We start from the raw sequence: 19,109 nt of genomic DNA, 5'->3' as shown, positions 1-19,109 counted from the left end.
TAATGTTACTCTTGCCTGTAAAGGATTTATAGACGATCACTTTTGTTTTTTCTTGCCTCAGCTGTTTCTAAGGAAGAATCTGCCAGCCATACCCCAACTACAGCTGCTTCAAAAACCAGCAGCTGCCGATACAGAGGACAGATATTTAGTGACAGCATCTGTAAATCCAAAATTACATATGTAGAACTTATTGAAAATAAGCACTTTGTCTTAAAATGGTTTGGCCTCATGTAATACACCTGTGGCTATGAAAATAACCACCTTTAGATTAGTCCTGCCTCTATTTCCCATGCTCACCAGGCTTCAGCTTCTAAGTATGTGTTGCTCATGCAAATTCCATCCTGCATATTAATGGGCTGGATTCTTTAACTTTAATGCACATAGAAATCCATGTTTTTTAAACTGCTGACAGTATGCTACATTTCCATAGTTGAAATGCTCAGCCATAGCTTTAAGTGCTCATTTTGCTTAAAGATGTCTTAGCATATAAAAACTCCTAATGGGCTTGTTAACAAGGTTTACAACTGAATTTTCCTTTGAGGGAGACTTTTAAACCACAGCATCAGTCGTCATTAAGTTTTGGAACTACACAAACCTGCACATCTGCTGACCAGTTCACAGCTAGTTTGCCAAATGAGACTTTTCCTCTCCCATTAATAACTTTCAGATTCATCTAAAGATTTAGCCTTTTTCTCTAACCTTTTATCGGTCATCTGTTTTTGTCAATTATGGTTACTCTAATCACCAACTTGATAATTTCTTTCTGTAAAGCACTTGTCAGGGAGTTCAACAAGTTTTAATGTACTGTGGCAAAGCTAAAGGAACAACAACAACAGTGCTATCTCAACTGAGAGCTGTCCACAGCTCAGATTGATTCACATATTTTTTATCTCGGAGTTCTTTTGTGTGGCAGCAGAAGGAGGGCACACGGAAATTATTTTCAGCCCTTTAGTCCCAGCCTGCCCACTTTTCTGTCTTGTCACTTTTGAACAAAGGCCAGTAGTGCCTTTATTTCAATTTACAGAAAATGAATGATTGATGAGTGACTAAAAAAATGTGCGTGTTCTGTTTGATTCAGGAGTTGTGCAGCTGTCAAACGGTGATCCTCTCTGTGGAGGATGAAGTGGGACAGCGAATCATCATAGAAGACCTGCTGGAGGCATCTCGAGGAGCTGACCCCGGGCTCAGACAGGCCGCTGTCACCATTCTCAATGGCTACTTTGCTCGCACCCGCCAGGACTACAGCGCTCATACACGCACTTTGCTGTCAGGCCTTATCCGCCTTCTGAATGACTCCAACCCCTATGTGCTGTCACAGAGCTGGGACACCATCAACTCTATTACTAAGGTGCGCTGACATTAAAATGATTGAATCCATGCAATTTAGTCCATGGAAACGTGATTGTTTGTTAGTCTAATGCTGATTGCAAACTCACTTTTTTGTGTCTGTGTGTTTTGTAGAAACTGGATGCGAGCAGCCAGCTGGCCCTAATCGATGACCTACATCGAGATATTCGATCAGTATCTGCAGATGTGAAGGGTCAGCACCTGCCTGGTTTCTGTCTGCCTAAGAAGGTAAAAAGGCAGCTCCTGACACTAATGATACCGGAATATCTTATGATATGATGATTTTCATTAAGTTTCCCTCCTGAGCTGCAATTCTGTTAAATAACCAGAACTTAACTCACTCTGCTAGGAACAGTAATCTGGTTCACATGTTTTATATTTGTGTCCGCAACTACATTTCACCGCAGACCAGTTTCATGGACCCTTTCCTATTTTTCTGTTCGTGAGTAACATCAGTGCCACAAATGTGGTGCTTGTACTACAGCAGCCATTTCACCAGCTCAGATTTACTGTTGAACGGGTTAAGAATGTGTCGTAATAGCAAAGGACTACTCACCAAAGTCCTGTCTGTCCTTCTTCATCCACCCATGTCTTTGTCTCATTTGTCTGCTTATTCAGTTCGCAAACAAGAATGATATCATACCGGACCTAATGAATTGAATATTTTGGGGTTTTACTGTTCAGAAAATAAAGAAGACATTTGGATGCTTCACTGTGGTACCTGTGAAATGATAGGGAATGTTTTTTTTTTAAACGCGTTACAGACTTTCAGTCTGGAGGCTTATCACAAAACCTGAATTAACGGTTTTATTTTCTTAATTATATACATTGTTTTTTTTCTTTGCATAGGGTGTGACCTGTATCCTGCCAGTCCTGAGAGAAGGTGTCCTCACTGGCAGCCCTGAGCAGAAAGAAGAGGCAGCTAAAGCCTTAGGAGGGGTCATCAAACTGACCTCTCCTGAGGCTCTGCGGCCTTCAGTTGTCAACATAACTGGACCTCTTATCCGAATCTTGGGAGACCGCTTCTCTTGGACTGTGAAAACCGCTCTTCTGGAGACTCTCACCCTGCTGCTGGCTAAGGTTCTTACTTGCATCTCTTTGACGGAGCACCTCATAGACAAAATGTTGTAAACACCCTCAAAGTCTGAGTTAGAAGTCTAACCTCTGGGCTGTCACCCTCCCCACCAAAACAAAAACAAAAACAGGTGGGAATCGCACTGAAGCCCTTCCTGCCACAGCTGCAAACCACCTTCCTGAAGGCCCTGCAGGATTCCAGCCGTGCGGTGAGGCTGAGGGCTGCCGAGGCTCTGGGTCAGCTGGTTTCCATCCACACTAAGGTCGACCCGCTCTTCACAGAGCAGCTCTCTGCTATCCGCAACGCTGAGGACTCTGGAGTCAGGTGTGCACTTCGAATTCAAAACTTAGAAACCATCATCCTAAAGGTTGTGCTTTTGATATTATCAGTCATTATTATCTTATTAAAGTCTCTTACAACTTAAAATTCAATATCAAACATTGCTTTAAGTATCAGTTGCTCGTCTCCTTGCAGTCATATTAGAATTTGCAGGAGGTGACTAAGAAATAGGTCTTTATACACATCTTCATTACATCATTTGTCCACCAGAGGACACTGAAAAAATGTTTAAACAATGTAATGTCCTATTCACTTCACATCTATCTCATCTCTGAAGGCTTTATGGATCATTCATGTTTTAACTGAGCTGTTGTCAAAGATGCAGTATCTACTCACTTAAATGACTTGAGTTGAGTATAAACTTTTGACCAGAAGAATCCTGTGAACATTACACCTTATTCTCCACACATGAACGGTTCAGTGCTCTATTTCATGATTGTTTTGAAAATGTTATTTCATAAAGTCTGATGTTTTGGGGTTTTTTGGCTCTCGCTTGTGTTCACAGGGAGACGATGCTCCAAGCCTTAAGGTTCGTCATCCAGGGGGCTGGATCCAAAGTGGACCCAGCCATTCGAAAGAATATCACCACCACATTGCTCGGCATGCTGGGACACGATGAGGTATGATGAGAGGAGCAGAGGAGGCTAAATCTGTGTCAACACACACCCACTATTTCACTCCAGGGTCTGCAGTAGTTACTGAATACATTTAGTAATAACCAATTAAACAAAGCATTTATATTTAATCCCTTAGAGGAGATTTCACAGAGGTACGCTCAGGGGTGTCATTTTGTCTGTGATCACAGTAAAAAAAACGGAAGTCAGACAGAGGATGTGGTTTTCTGAAAAGGTGGTTTTGAGCAGTCATGTCACTTTGAGAATAAATGACACAGAACCTCTCCCTTTCTGGCTGTCTGATTGGTCTGTGTGTGTCTGCGTGTGCGTGTTTGTGCATGCAGGATGCAACCCGTATGGCCTCAGCCGGCTGTGTTGGTGAGCTGTGTGCCTTCCTGTCTGAGGAGGAGCTGAAGACTGTGTTACTTCAGCATGTCTTGGGTTTGTATTTGTACTTGATGCAAACATGCCACCTTTTCTTTCTAAAAATTACAATCAATGTTTTTCATACCCCTGTTACAAAGACATTTCCAATGATATTTCTCACGATGAAGAAGAAGTCCAAAAAATTAAAAGAAATGGCTATTAAAAAGATGTGCATCAGCAGAAATGTCAGAGCATTGGGTAATATATTTCTCTGCCTCCTTCAGCTGACGTGTCTGGTGTGGACTGGATGGTGCGTCATGGCCGCAGCTTGGCTCTGGCCATAGCTGTCAAATGTGCTCCTGAGAAGCTGTGTGGGAAGGAGTACTGCAATACTGTGACAGAGACTATTTTAGCTAATGCTACTGCTGACAGGGTGAGCACAAGTGTTAGGCAGCAGACACACGGTTGCCTTATCAACTTGCCTGTGAAGGAATAGGCATTGTTGGACATTTATTTTGGTTTTATGGAGAGTTAACATGCTTTAGCAGTTTCTTCACCAGGACTGTTTCTGCTGGTTGGGTTCAAGCAGCTCCCTCAGGAACCTGCTACTTCTGGCTCATTAATAGTCCAACACAATGTTGAACCCTAACATGTTTTTATTTAAAAATTTAAGCTAAGGAAAACGACTCCTTACTGTGACATTTAGATGTACCTGACTGACGTCAGTGTTGTGTTGTTCTCTTTATCCTTTTTCCTTTTAAAAACCTATTAAAAATGAGAGTAAATGTATTGGTATGTTGTCTGATTGATCCAATCCTCTGTTTAGGCTGAAGCTCCAAGTCTCCTACCAGTTTCTGACAGTGTGTGTTCATTCCTTTTGTCCTGTTCCAGATTCCCATTGCTACCAGTGGGATCAGAGGTATGGGATACCTGATGAGGCATCTTCTGAAAACGGAGGGAAGCAGCAGTGTTTCGCAGCGCTTCATCACACAATTTGTAAAGGTAAGAAAACCTTTTAATCAGCCGATAATCACACTCTGTTCACTTCCTTCTTACTGTATTTAAACACATGAGGAAGTTGGTGCCAACAAATCACTAAACTGCTCCTTACCAACCACTGCCTTTGACTTTGTGAGGCACATATCAAGTCTCTTATTCCTTTATATTTGGACAACTAACCAGGAAGAGCTTCTTCCAGCATGCTTGCTTTTTCTCATGTAAAAGTACAGGAACACAAATTGACTTATAACCTAAGAAATCAATTGTTTCACAAGAGATCCCAAAAGTATAGCAGAAGATGGTAGTAATCCCATGTACTTCAAAAGGATCTTTGCACAAGATAACTGTTCAATTAACCACCAGCGGATGTTAGGGACACATCCTCAGTTGTGTTCCTCAGCATCATTAGGTGTGTCAGTCAGAAGCTGGTCCATCTTTGTTCGAACCCTCACCTATGGTCACAGATCGGGGTAGTGATTCATTCATACAGAGCAATTTGTTTGTTTTCTTTGGGTGAATGAGAACAGTTAATTCTGGTCAGGACATTTCATACCTCAGGAGAAGCTCAAGTGCCAAATGCCTGTAAAGTCTTCATTGTGCCCTCACGATGCAGTCCTCACTGCAGCATGCGAGCTAAGCATTGTGGGAATCTGAGTCTGAGAATTATGCATGTTTCCAGCTGAACTTCAAAACCATCCATCACTGTACAACCTTTCGCATCATTTCCACTTTTTCGCATTAACCATGCCCACTCAAAATTTCTGACCAATCTCACACAGTAGTTGTGGGACACCACAGGAAGAACAGTTCTGCACAGATGATGTGTTGAGAACAAGCTGTGAGAACTCCTAAACCAGGGAGAGGGAACAGATTTCTCTGTTCTTGCGGAGTTTGAATAGGCCTTTAGAGATAGGGGGAGGAGCTTGAGGGGTTATATATCCCTTCTGGCCTGGGAACGCCTTGGAGGAGCTGGGGAAAGGGATGTCTGGGTTTCTCTCCTGCACCTGTTGCCTCCACGGCTAGACCTCTGATAAGCTGAAGATGCATTTCAGTTTTCACATGCATGCATAAGACGTGTTTGTAATAGGATGAACCCTTTGGGTACCTTTCAGAGCCTTGTGTAGTAGATGTGGGGTTTGTTTAGTGACATATAATCGTGTGTGTGTGATTCAACAGGGTCTTCAGAATCAGTCCAGTGACATCAGACTGGTGTCGGAGAGGGTTTTGTGGTGGATATTCAGAGAGCCATCGCCACCCTCCATTGAGGTCAGTGTCATCAAGCCTGTGCTGAAGAGTCTGCTGGACAACACCAAGGATAAAAACACCACCGTCAGAGCCCAGAGCGAGCACACCATCGTCAACCTGCTACGACTCCGCCAAGGGGAGGAAACCATGCAGGTGAGGCTTCAGATTCACAGCATTTAGACTCTGTCTCTGTATCAAAATCAACACCCCTGATTTTGAACCTTTTTCCTCTGTTTTTCATGTCAGAGTATTACTGCCATTCTGGACTCTGCCAGTAACGACCTGCTGTCAGAGTGTCACCGCCGGTCGTTGAAGAAAATCGCCAGCCTGCAAGACTCCAATGAAGAGATTGATGACACCATCTTGACATGATTAAAGCAGGACTGTACAAGAATCTGCGGAGGTCGACAGAAGCTTGACTTACAGTAACATTTCCTCAGACACTCATCACACATGCTCAGATTGCCGTGCATGGGCAGAGGCTGAGATGGGTTGTCTTTTCACACATTTTGCCCACATGCTATATAACTATGAAAATGTTTTTGTTTTTTTTTTCCCTTTTTTTGCCCCCCATCTGGCTTTACATCATTGTTTTAGTGGTCTTTAAGCCTGATATCTTATTCGTTTCTTTTATCTTGTGATGTGCAGGGCGCTCCCCTGTGCTGAACTTCATTAGGAAGACACAATGCCAAATCCGTTTTGATATTTAAGTGTTTTGCTACTCATTTTACCAACATAATTTCAAGCATTTAACATGTACCCCCTGTCTTTAATTTTTATTTGGATTTTTTTGTGTGAGAGTTGTTTGGGGAAAGCAATCTCTTATAAGAAGACAAATCATTCTTATCGGTGATAAAAGTTGTAAAAAGGCAATACAAAATAAAAAAAATCTTGATTTAATAATGTGTGTGAAATATTGAGATGCTGTTTTCTTCGAGGTTTGGTTGCACATGCAGGGATTATAGCGAAATTAAGATAAAATTTGTTTTAGCATTCATTAACATTGACATACTGTTAGAGAAATTGGGAGGCAATACGTGCGATTAGATATTTGTTTTGGAGGTATAAACTGCTCTGCCTGTAGGTGTTGACGGTATCAGACTGCCCCATCAGTAGCATGTAAGAAGCGCTCATCAATGGGACGGGACGTCTGAGCTGTAGCTGGAGCCTGCGCAGTGAGGCCGGGTCACACTTGGGTGCAGCTCCACAAGAGAAGGAAGCTGAGTTTCCGGCTGTTTGCAGCGGACTGAAAGGATTGCTGACGCCGCGAAACCCCGAGAAAACAACGCCACTGCCTCGGGGGGGCTAACAGTTTCAAGCGTCAGTAGTGGCCGTAGTCTTTGATATCTAGGGGGACCGGTGGGGTTTTTTTTTTTTTACGGGTCAGGGGAGTTGTGCAGCAAACCACGGAAAGAAGCGGCACAAGGCGCGGGTGAGCTACCAGCTACCGGCATGGCCAGGGACTACGATTACCTCTTCAAGCTGCTCATCATCGGTGACAGCGGTAAGCCGACGCCGGGGATGCGGGACGGGAAGTGGGCCTTGTCGTTTTTTTTTTCTTTCAATACGCAAGAATAAGGCAGAACTACAATTAACGACCCGCTGTATATTAACTGTGCTTGTTTGCTGTGTGTTAATTGATATTTAATGCAGTAAAATAATTTATGAAACGTACACATCCGCCATATTTCTATGCAATTGACAGGGCGGAGGTTGTGTGCCCGGACTGGGCATGTCAGCCTATCAGGCCGGATACCGCCTACAGATCTTAAAGGATCTCCTCTCGAAGTTGATTTGTTTTGTTCCATTTTCAGGGAGGTTTTTGTTTTAGCTTCATGACAAAACTCACACCGACCCAAATACCGCCCCGGGGGCTCATATTCCCCTGTTTTGGCCTTTTGTTTGTATCTCATATTAGCTGTGTAACGTCGGCTAGTTAAAAGCTAGGCTAACGTCAGAGTTTCAAGCTTGGTAACGTCGGTAACTATTTATTTACCTCTGTTTGGCTTTGAAGCTGGTTGCTAAGAAATGGAGTTAAGCCTAAGTAAGTGTGCGAAGTCAATAAAGTTGGGTTAAGTTATTGCAATTGTTTTTTGTTATGGAGTTAGCCGGCTGGGACGAAAGTCTCAGCTACTTCTTAGTGGAGGAATGCTACACTGCAGACTGGTTCAAATCCAGCCAGTCAAACTAAACTGAAGTGATACTAACAACGTGGTCAGTATCAGATGATGTGTGTCTCAGTTAAGACCATCTCTGGGGTTCAAGCGCCACTCAATACTTGTTATTTAACTTTTCGTTGCTCCTTTCTGTTAAAATCCATGACAATCTCACCGCCACAGGTGGATGCCTTTTGAGAATCAATATAAATATGATATAAGCTCGTTCTCTTGAGTTTAAACTTGACTTTCTAACTTTATTCCACCATCTGTTGTAGAGCCTCATTCCGCTAGAAGTCTTTGTGTGCAGTGATCTTTGCTTTCATTGACAGGCCAGTCCTGGCAGTACTACCCCACCAGCTGGTTGCTCTCAGAGCAGGACAAGGCAGCACAGCAAGCCCCTCTCTGGATCTCACACACAGAGTCCAGTGTCCAGTGTCCCTTCATCTGCAACAAGGCTGCTCAGCTATCGGCAGTTTTGCTCATAGATGATTTGGGAAAGACTTACTTACTTCTGTGCCTTTACAGATCTTGGAAAATGAGATTTTCCAGGTGCTAGATGACTAACCTATGCTGAGGTTGACTTGTGTTGTTTTGACTCAAGGTCACTCACTAATGAAACATGAAATTCTTATTTACTTTCACTATTAAAACTATAGAAGTGATTCTGTTGCTGATATGTTAAATTTTTGCTAGGCAGCTTTGAAGCATGGGATATTCAGGCTGGTTATGTCTCTTTTGGTTTGAAGCTCATTGTTTGTTTGAACAAAACCCTGAGATCACAGGAACCTGAGAGCTTTCAGTATCAAGACAAATCAAAGGGAGGCTACGTAACAGCAGATGCTTAACTTCCAGTTGTAACCAGAAAGGTGATCTCTTAAAGACTAAGCACTGATCCATCTCAGTTGTACTCCTCGTCCTCTCTTTTAATCAGTTGTGTTACTGATATATTTTTCTGTTTGTTGTCTTTCTTTTGTGGCTTTTGTTTGGTGTGTTGCTGCATTTATTAAACGTGTTTAGCTATAAACATGATCACATTAACCCCCCCCTCCAGCACATTCACTGTGTGACACGTTTAACTTTAACTAAATCTTTTGGTTTGCAATGATTAGAGCAACTGTTGACGTTGCCGTTTACGGTCTGTAGTTGTCATATTTCTAAGATCTAACATGTGAAACCAGAACCTGACTCACAGTGATCTGTGTGGTGCATAGTCCCAACCACCAAGATTTAAAAAAAAAAAAAAAAAAAGGGTAGGGTTTTGTTACAAGCTTATAGTCAAATGCTTAAGAGAACATTTGGTTATTCCTTTATATCTTTTACTCAGTTTGGAAGCTAGTCGTAGTCTAAACCTCATCCTGTGCCTGTGTTTCCTCCACAGGAGTGGGCAAGAGCAGTCTCCTCCTACGATTTGCAGACAACACTTTTTCAGGTGCGTGGCTCTAACCTCTGCTCTGAAGTCTCTACAGTTTATTAGCCTTTCCTGACACCTTTTTTTTCTTTTTTAAATTCTCATGCTTCTTTACAGGTAGCTATATCACCACAATTGGTGTGGACTTTAAGATCCGGACAGTGGAGATCAACGGGGAGAAGGTGAAGCTACAAATCTGGGATACAGCAGGACAGGAACGCTTTCGCACCATCACCTCAACGTACGTAGGTCCAGACTCACATTTGCACTTTCATGTCGGGTTTTTTCGTTTCAGTGATTAAAGCTGAAACCAAGAAAGGCTTTTTGCAGTCTTCAGATAAGATATTATGGAGGAAGCCGTTTGCAGACAAATACAGTAAGTTGGTGCTGCACTGTGAAATTGGGTGGAATTCCCCACAGATCCTAATTACAGATGTGAGAGGGAGGCTCCATTCGTTCGGCACTGTGACATGACGGTGGCAGCTGGGTCTCTTACAGCGTGGTACATCCATGTGCCTCTACACTGACACATTTAGAACAGCTTGTCCTCCTTAAAAGACGATTCATGTCCTTTTTTAGAGTGAACTTAACAGATTTATGTCCTGAAACTGAAAGTAAAGTGTGTTAACTACCCAATGGTTGCTCAAATTTACCCTCACTCAGCATCTCGCAAGTGCTAATGAATAAAACTTTGGATTGCATCACAGTGATGTAAGACTGGAGGATGCAGCAGTAGTTAGCCTCCAGGTGACAGTGACAAGTCACTTGGTAGAAAAATGTTGATTTCTTTACTGTTTAATGTTAACAAGCTGATTAAATCCATTCCCCGTAGTAGTGTTTAGATTCAGAATATTTCCCGTGATTATCGCTACCTCTCAGGGAACATGATGCTGTGGTGTTAAGCGTGTGTCTCACATGCTGTGACTAGTTGTTTATTTCTGACTGGGCTGCAGATGCCATCCTCACGTAGGGGACCTGATATTTGGCTGCCAGTTGTCTTTCTTTAATTTATTTATCCAGTTTTGTTTGTTTTGGGTTATTGCGGTCAGTTTCACAGCCTCTATAAGAGATGTTTCCATCTGTAAGCGTGTCTTTATGAATATAAAGTGAGCTGTGCTCTTGTAACCCCTTCCTCATGGAAAATTAGCGTGTGCATCCATCCTGACTTCTGCACAGGTTCTAAATGCAGATTATGTTCCTTACATTTAAAAGCCGGATGTCATGGAATGCTGTTTTCTTTTTTTGAGCAGTATGAAAATGTATTTAGAGGTAAATATCAGACTTTTATGCAGCTTCATGCTCCAATATGTTTACTTAACAGCTATTGTTCTACTCTCCTCTATCATGTCATATCAGCAATTTAATCCATTGATTTGATGTTTTTCCAACTTTAAAGCTTTCTCTGCATGAACCCTTGTGATTACATTGCAGCAAGATTGCATCAACTGACTTGACAGAATAAGCTGAAGGTCAAGCATCCAAAACATTTAAGATAAATAGTGTGCAGTTTGTCGTCAGGGGAACCGCTGATCTTTTTGCTTCATTATAGAGTTTGTTCGAGGTGGTTTTTCTGAAGCTTTCGAACCGTCGTGTCCTCCTGCTGCTGTTTTTTTTTTTTAAGTGTCCCTTTCACAAGTAAAAACCTATGCACGTAAAATGCGGCATCACTCTGTGAGGGGAAGTGTCTGATAAACGACACTGATGTGTGAACTGCGTCACATCACCTCTTTTTGACTTTAAAAAACAGACAGAGGCTGCATTTATGACACGTCCTCGTCCTTGCATTTATTCTCCTGAACGACACCAGGAAGGCATGTTGGACAGTTATTAGTGACTATCAGGAATCAAAATCTTCCAATAAGCATGGAATGATTAGTGGTGCTGACGCATCAGCCGCTGAGGGTTATGACTGTCCCAGTTTAGAAACGCTGTCACCAGTTGTTCTGCAGGAATCCCTCAACCAAAGTGGAGTGATGTGGTGCCTCATTAGATCCTAAGTAGATTTCCCTCTGGAGATGGATCGTAGGCACTGACCTGCTCGGGCCACTCAGGCAGACCAACCTGAGGTGGTGGCCATATGTCAGACCTTCCAGTTACAACACTGGTCTTGATTTGGGCTTGAGGCTGAAAACTGTCACCTCTGAGGTCACAGCATAACATGAAAATGCTGCTTTTAGGATCTAAAAGCTAAAAACTGACATGTATGTTTGGAGTTTGAGATGTAACAATATTAAACGCAGGAGACAGGCAAGAAATAGGATGAAACGGGTCAGTACCAGGCCACAGAGCTCCCATTCGGACTCACATTGAGGGTGTTTTGATCACACGATGAGTGAAAACCGGGTCCAGGTTATGAACGTTTTCCCTCTTTGTTCAGTGTTTCAGACACACACACAGAGCCATCCTCCCCTCCCCTTCGGTGGCCCGTTACTGTTGTGTTCGTTTGGCTGTGAGAAGATATACGAACTCCAAGTCTAGCTCAGAACTGATTAAATGGTTTAAGGTTCAAGTCACACAGCGCTGTGGACCTCTCTCTGCCAGGCAGTCTGAACAGAAAAAGGGTATCACTCTTTTGCAAAATATACGTTGATATTTCCGTACAAATATGATGTAACTGTTATTGGTCCAGAAGTGGGTTAGAAGCCGTGGTTTAGACTTGGCTTTCCCTGGTTGGTCCTTGGTCCGATATCAGCCTCGTACCCCATTTCTGCTCTATCCAGATGTCTTCTCACTATGTGGGAAAACTCCTCCCTGTATCCCCCTAACCCACTATAGGCATCATCCCACCTGTTTGACTCCCCCTGTAAGCATGTAGCAGTTTCTCTACACTCAACTCAGTCCTCTCCTGTTTTAACCCATCACACCGTGGGGTCAATGGTTGCTCCCTTCAAAAAGGAGTGTGTCAACTCTGTAGAAGTACAATGCTTAAATATGTAAAGTAAAAGGTAATATTAAACCCTCAACAGTACTCAGACAACACTGTATCCCGACGCTGTCAGTGAAGGCAGGAACACTGACACATGCACATATAGTAAGCCAGACAAAATGTTCTTTGTGTTGTTTGACTCTGTGCAGCTACTCTGAGGATGCTCCCTCTCTGAGATCTGACCACTGTTTCGTTGTCTGTGTGGTGGCAGATGCGTGTCCTGTCCTCCTTTTCATCACACTCTGCCTTTATATGTTGTATCTGTGCATATTTCTAATGTTATTTCTCTTGACTGTGCTGTTTCTTGTAGAAGAAATGCAGTTGATGTGGGCAATAAAGCACGGAAGAAAAGAAACATAAAAAACTGTTTTTTTATAAATTGAGATTTGAGGTGATGACATTGGATCACTTCCAAGTTGACATCTGTCTCCCCCTGGTGGCCTTTAGCCTTAGATGCCTATTTTTAGAGCATATTTCTCATCATATATAATATAAAAGTGAAAATAAGGTGGGATTAACATTAGTTTTTAGTCATCAAATTGTCTTGTTTTCTTAAAAGCTTCTACTCATCACTAGAGTGAGGCAAAGAAAGCTTCACTTTAACCCAATGACATCCATTAACTCCTTTATCCGTTACCTTTTCTGAGTCATTTATCGAGTATTCATCACTTCTAACCAATTCTGCTTGATATCAGTCACCTTTAGTAAATATTTTCTATAAATTCACGTCACTTTTCGCTACGAGACATTTTTCCATTCGTGTAAACTTATCCTTGAACATTTTGCTAAATGTTTCACTTTATCTAATACATTTACCCAGCAACTTCAACTACTGTTTTTCATGCTCTCAAGCTGACAATTTCCAGTGAATTTTAGCTTTATGATCCAAAGCTTTAAAGAATGTTTCTTCAAGCAGAAATTTCAGGTGAAGCGCTGATTTGAGGTTTTTAACCCAGAAATCACATAACTGACATATTAAACATCCCTCCTAAGGTCATTCCTGCATTTGTATTGCTGATTTTAACTGAAACATGCAATTATAATGAGAAGATGAAGCAAATGGGGTTCTAAGAGTGAAATTGGAGGAAAGTTTTGGGCGATAAAAGTTGTGATGGCTACTTTTCGAGTTGGGATGAAGCTTTGATGTCATTTATTCACGGGTTCACTGGATTGCAAGCATCTTTAGTCGGGTGTTTACACGTTTAATATGGTTTATCATGTTTAAAATAATTAGTTTATCTTCACAGAAGCCAAAGTGCTTCCATGTTCCATAGCCTGTCTGGATGCTTCACACTTCCACTTTTTCAATCTTCCACACCAGAAACGCCAGAATCGATGCATTTAAGAGTTAATTCTTCCCCTGCTTAAGTAAAGCTTTATAACCTGGGGTACTGAAAGTGCTTCATCTGCCATTTCTTCTCAAGGTCTGAGCTGGAGGACACGTCTTATAGACTAGGCTTCTGCTGCTAAAACTCAACCAGATTTGCGCCTTTGTTTGAATCCCATAATTCAGATTTTGATTGCTTTGCTTCCGTTCACATTTTTATGATTTGTTTTTTTTTTTACACACAATCCTAAATTTCTATTACTGTAGAAACAGAAATTTTCTCTGGTTACCTTTGGTCGTAAGATGATGACAAAGACGGCGTTTGAGCTCAGCATTTTTAACCATGACGGGAGGTTAATGGATAAAAAAAGGGTTTCAGTTTGAGGTCTTGTGGTCTGAGTCCAGATGTCCCACGTTCCAGAGTGATGGGTGCATCGGGGTAAGGAGAGCAGCACCCATCATGCTGAGTGCTTACCGTAGAAGTCTGTGGAGTCGGTGTTATGATTTATGGATGCTTCAGTTTATCAAATCTAGGTTCTGAAACATTATGTGCCCAAAATGAAATCAGCTGACTACATTTATTTTATTTTTTTGCGGACCTGAAACCCAGGGAGAATCTTTGGGATGTTCTGGAGAAATCGCACTGTGGTCCGACCTTCCCATTATCAATAAAATTTGTAGAAAAATCAGTGCAGTTTTGGATGTAAATAAACTAATGAAACGATGAATGTTTGCCAGTGTCAAAGCTCAGTGTATTTCTTAATGACATTTTGATTTGTAAGGTCATCATACAATCATAAGACAATCAATTCCAATCTGTTGAACTCCTAATCAGCCAGTTAAAAACCAGAACTTCTCTTTGATCCAATCCCTCACCTGAGTGTGCACAAAGTGACCGTGGAAAGAATAAACTGAACCAGAACCAGGAAAGGGCGGCAATCTGCCTCAACCAGCTGGGGTTTGAGAGGACAACAAGCACCATAACACCAGGCCAGAAATACCTGCTGAGACAGAGAAACACAAGTTAATGACAACAATAATGTAGCATGCACATGGAGAGTAAAGAGCAGAGGTGCATCATGGGAGGTCCCCCAGCAGAACTATGGGATGTTTCAGGGTCACCTTGAGCCATCTCCAACTATAATCTTTATCAAAGGAGAAAGTTTTAAGCCTAACCTTAAAGTTAGAGAAGGTGTCTGCTTCCTGAACCCAAACTGGCAACTGGGTCCACAGAGAGGGGCCTTATAACTGAAGGCTGTGCCTACCATTTTACTTTTAGAAACTCTGGGAACCAAAAGTAAAGTGCTCTGTTGGGAAAATATCCAAATATGAGATCTTTAAGATATGATGGAGCTCGGTCATTAAGAGCGTTATGTGTGAGGAGAGTGACTTTAAATTCTATTCTGGATTTAACAGGTAACAATAAAGCTTGCTGTGCTTCTCTCCCTCTGCATCCTCAGATACTACAGGGGAACGCATGGGGTCATAGTGGTATACGATGTCACGAGCGCCGAGTCCTTTGTCAACGTTAAACGATGGTTACATGAAATCAACCAGAACTGTGACGACGTGTGCCGAATATTAGGTGAGTGTGCTCCTTTTTCAGCGGGCTTTCAAAGGTCCAGGCTCTGCCTCGCCTTCTTCCCGCCTCCTTCGCACAAGTTTTTATTTGCAGACAGTGGGAAAAATATTTCTTTGCTCCGTTTCATCACCTTGGTAATATTCTATCTGTTCTTAGTGGGAAACAAGAACGACGACCCCAACTCCAAAGTAGTGGAGACGACTGACGCGCAGAAGTTTGCAGAGCAGATGGGAATCAGCCTGTTTGAGACGAGTGCGAAAGAGAACATCAACGTCGAAGAGGTAAAACGCTCAGTGTTTGTCCTGAGTAGTTAGCTGGACGTTGATCTCATTTTTCTGTCCAGCTGTCAGAATATTATAAATTGACATTGATGCTGCACCGACTAAGTTTCTTTATTATTTTCTCGTTATAACACAGTACAGACAGAAGTTAAATATGATATAACACACAGACATATTAAACTTAAACCCTTCCCCAGATTTCCAGATCACAGACAGCCACTCTCGTACAAAAATACACTATTATCGACAAAGTTTCCATCCGTCATCTCGACAGTCGACCCGGACATAGTACACAAAAGATGGTGACCGTATTTTCAGCATGAATCGTTGCTGGGTAGCGTAAAATGTGATGCTAATGTGAAACATAACCTCTTTGACCTCTTCGGCTTTACGTTGGAGAATGAGCCTCCTGGCCCCACGTGTCCTCGTGGAAATGCGTATAAACAGCTGGCTGTCATCTGTACACGTTTTAGGTTTTTTGGCGTCAGTTTACGCCGTTCAAACGTCAAATGGTTGGGGTTATAGTACAGTACGGTGGAGGGTCTCATATTATCGTACATACCGTGAAATAGTTAGGGTTAGGGCCAAAGTAAAGGGCAAAACGCCTTTTGTTTACAAATGCGTAGCATAAAATAACAAAAGAAGAGCACAAAAAGCAGTGACGTGTTGATATTGATCCCTCGGTTATTAGTGCAGCTACATCAATCACTTGGAAGGATGTAGAATTTCTTCATTGCTGTTCCATGATGATGATAAGAGAGTATGCATATTGGAAGGGAAATGTTCAAACTCTGCATACATGGTAAAGTAATCGCCTCTGGCCTGTGCTTCCCCCGCAGATGTTTAACTGCATCACGGAGCTAGTGCTACGAGCCAAGAAGGAGGTGCTCGCCAAACAGCAGCAGCAGCAACAGAACGACGTGGTCAAACTCACCCGGAACAGTAAACGGAAGAAAAAGTGCTGCTAGCAAACCGGAAGCCATCCACGAAAGGCGGGGGCGTCTTTTTCTCACACGTGCACACACACACACACACACACACGATGGGACTCAGAGCATCTAAATTAAAGAGCAGATAAAGATTTAATAAATATAAGTTGAAAGATTAAAAATAAATAACTAAATAAATGGAAAAATGTCCCCTTTGGACAAACTAATCATGAAGACTTTAAAAAAAGAAAAAAAGAAAAAAAAATGTACAGATTTTTATTAGATGTCAGATCAAGTTTTATTTGGAATTCAGCGGATGGGCGCTGTTGACCTGAGGTCCTCGTTTGTTAAAGGACCTGAAAGCTGACAACTGACCGCCATAATGTTCAGATTTCTACCCACATAACCCCCGTGTTTCTCCATCAGTACGTCATCTCTCCTTCTCATTCCACTGCACACGGGACATTCTGAGTCGAGGTTGACTCTGTACCTGAGGAGGAGGAGGGCTCACCTCTCCTGGACTTGTTTGGTTCTAGTTCTGTTTTTCGTTTGTTTGTTTGTTTGTTTGGGTGGGGCTGTGTGCGTGATTCAGACACGGTTGTCTGGATGGGCGTATGAGGAAGAGTGGAGGTCTCAGAACCTCCCTGGAGTCTCACCACAGCCCACGCCAAGAGATGACCTGCTAGACGTCTTTTTATTTGACTTGATGGGGGGAAAATTCACACAGATGATGATGTAGCTGTTGATTGGTAGATTTCAAGCAACTAATCCCATGGACAGAACTGGTGACTCTTATGTACTGTCTTCTGTATTTTGCCAAGCCTCCCACCCTCTCCCCACTAACTCCCAGTAGTGCTGAGCCAATGATAATTGATTTTTATTTGACTTTTTTTGTCCTTTTAATGCATCGGAGCAGATTAACCCAGTCCTGGAGCTCTGACTGCACCGTTCACTGCAGTCTTACTATGCTTTCAGAATTTTCTGTCAAACCTTTTTCCTCCGTTTTTTTTTTTTTTTTTTTTTTTTTTTTTTTTTTTTAAAAACGACAATGATACTGCCAATATCATAGACGAACAATATTCAGAGCTCAGGAGAGCCTCTCATTGGACTGTTGCCATAGTGACCCGCAGTTGGCCAAGAGGCAGGGTGAATCAGCATCTGATGGGACCCCGTCGAGTCCTCAGGAAGTGCTCCCTCCCTCTTCCTCTCCTCTCCTCGTCTTCTGTCTTTCTGCAGCCGCAGGCCTTCGCTTCCCCTCAGCATACTCATATCAGGACCTCTCACAGTGATGGACTCGCTGCCTCATTGAAGCTCCAACGGTGAAAACTGGTCTCTTACGGTCATCATGGTGACCTCCAATCCATAGAAGACTTGTTTTGTGTGTTTTTGAGCATGTTTGAGGGGGTCTGTAACAGGTAACGACATGCGTCAAAGCTGTCATGAATTTACTGCGTGTTCTCATCTTGCAGAATATTCCTAACAGTGGACTAATGTTTAAACTCTTGCGCTACCTGTTCAAACTGAAGTGTTAACAGTCGGAGTTTTCGGCGTGCGGCTGGTAATGTGAGAACAAACGGGGACGAACTGCAGCGTTGGATCCTGAGCTTCTCTGCCAGGGTTCGACTCGGAGGCGGTGGCAGCACGCACAGTTTAGTACTGACATTTTTTTTTCTTTATTTTTTAATTTGGGAGAGTTGTGAATGGAGAGAGCGGCAGTGCGCTGCGTACGCCTCTGTTGGAAACACTTAGTTTTCATCCCCTGAGCGGACTCTGGCTGACTGATTGGGATCCTGATAAATGTTGAGGGGTCCCTGTGACCTGAAGCATCTAAAAAAAAAAAAATGGTATCAAATGTCACTCTTTGTGATTTCCCTTCATTATGTGTATGTATATATAAGTATATTTGTGTGTTTATATTCAGTATAGAACATACACATGTAATTAGCACACCAAAATGCGCATGTGTTAAACATGGCCCGTGTGCTACGGTTGAAACACACTCGTCAGCTGTGGTTTGCTGTACACTGGAGAAAAAAAAAAAGATGTACTATTCAATTTTCCCTACATGAATTTAATCAGTAATAAACGTTTTAAAGAAATAAATATTTGACACGTAATGGCTGATGTCATTTGTCAGTAATCTGAGGCTTGATCTGAAGTTAATTTTAAACCTATGTCTATTCTGTTTTTTATTGTGAATAAAAATGTATGGGAGGAAGTGTGAACTGGTCTTTGGCAAAACTCTTTTTGGAACAATAAATCGTGTTTTATTAGAAGAAGCTGTTTCCCAACAACCAGCAAATATCCTCATTCTTTAATATCTACAAAGCTCTCAAAACAAATGTGATAAGTAGATGAAATTTGAGCATTCTTGAGGACTTACAGGCAGATTAAAACATGGTATTGATTAGTTAAATTGAATTTTCCTATTCTGGAACAACTAGTTTATTATAGTTGTAATTAAATTGTAGAAAAAGAAGAATTTGAAATTTATTTATTGTACTTTAGAGCT

At 42.1% G+C, this 19,109-nt stretch overlaps 2 protein-coding genes across 2 annotated transcripts in view; both read left to right on the top strand.

Moving 5' to 3' along the window:
* Positions 1 to 6,888, top strand: part of gcn1 (GCN1 activator of EIF2AK4) — a 31,003-nt gene extending 24,115 nt beyond the window's left edge. Inside the window, exons 48-57 of the mRNA XM_072388557.1 lie at positions 1,079 to 1,348; positions 1,462 to 1,575; positions 2,197 to 2,427; positions 2,553 to 2,746; positions 3,267 to 3,381; positions 3,720 to 3,816; positions 4,026 to 4,174; positions 4,633 to 4,743; positions 5,917 to 6,138; positions 6,232 to 6,888. Of these exons, the coding sequence (XP_072244658.1) occupies positions 1,079 to 1,348; positions 1,462 to 1,575; positions 2,197 to 2,427; positions 2,553 to 2,746; positions 3,267 to 3,381; positions 3,720 to 3,816; positions 4,026 to 4,174; positions 4,633 to 4,743; positions 5,917 to 6,138; positions 6,232 to 6,357 (1,629 nt within the window). The 3' untranslated portion in view covers positions 6,358 to 6,888. The remainder of the gene's footprint in view (positions 1 to 1,078; positions 1,349 to 1,461; positions 1,576 to 2,196; positions 2,428 to 2,552; positions 2,747 to 3,266; positions 3,382 to 3,719; positions 3,817 to 4,025; positions 4,175 to 4,632; positions 4,744 to 5,916; positions 6,139 to 6,231) is intronic.
* Positions 6,889 to 7,161: 273 nt separating this feature from the next.
* Positions 7,162 to 18,822, top strand: rab35b (RAB35, member RAS oncogene family b). Its single transcript, XM_072388556.1, has 6 exons — positions 7,162 to 7,489; positions 9,523 to 9,573; positions 9,670 to 9,793; positions 15,266 to 15,390; positions 15,544 to 15,668; positions 16,508 to 18,822. Exons 1-6 carry the CDS (start codon positions 7,438 to 7,440, stop codon positions 16,634 to 16,636), a joined length of 606 nt encoding a protein of 201 aa, XP_072244657.1. The 5' UTR covers positions 7,162 to 7,437; the 3' UTR covers positions 16,637 to 18,822.
* Positions 18,823 to 19,109: the final 287 nt, after the last annotated feature.

The sequence above is a fragment of the Leuresthes tenuis genome, unplaced genomic scaffold (genome assembly GCF_036924035.1).
Source record: "Leuresthes tenuis unplaced genomic scaffold, fLeuTen1.0.hap1 SCAF_6, whole genome shotgun sequence".
Taxonomy (NCBI): domain Eukaryota; kingdom Metazoa; phylum Chordata; class Actinopteri; order Atheriniformes; family Atherinopsidae; genus Leuresthes; species Leuresthes tenuis.
This window is presented reverse-complemented; position numbering and strand designations above follow the sequence as displayed.

Coding starts and splice junctions, on each gene's coding strand:
- rab35b (XM_072388556.1), top strand. CDS start 7,438: ATGGCCAGGGACTACGATTACCTCTTCAAGCTGCTCATCATCGGTGAC. Junction 7,490..9,522: donor GCTCATCATCGGTGACAGCG/GTAAGCCGACGC, acceptor TTTCCTCCACAG/GAGTGGGCAAGAGCAGTCTC. Junction 15,669..16,507: donor AGAACATCAACGTCGAAGAG/GTAAAACGCTCA, acceptor CTTCCCCCGCAG/ATGTTTAACTGCATCACGGA.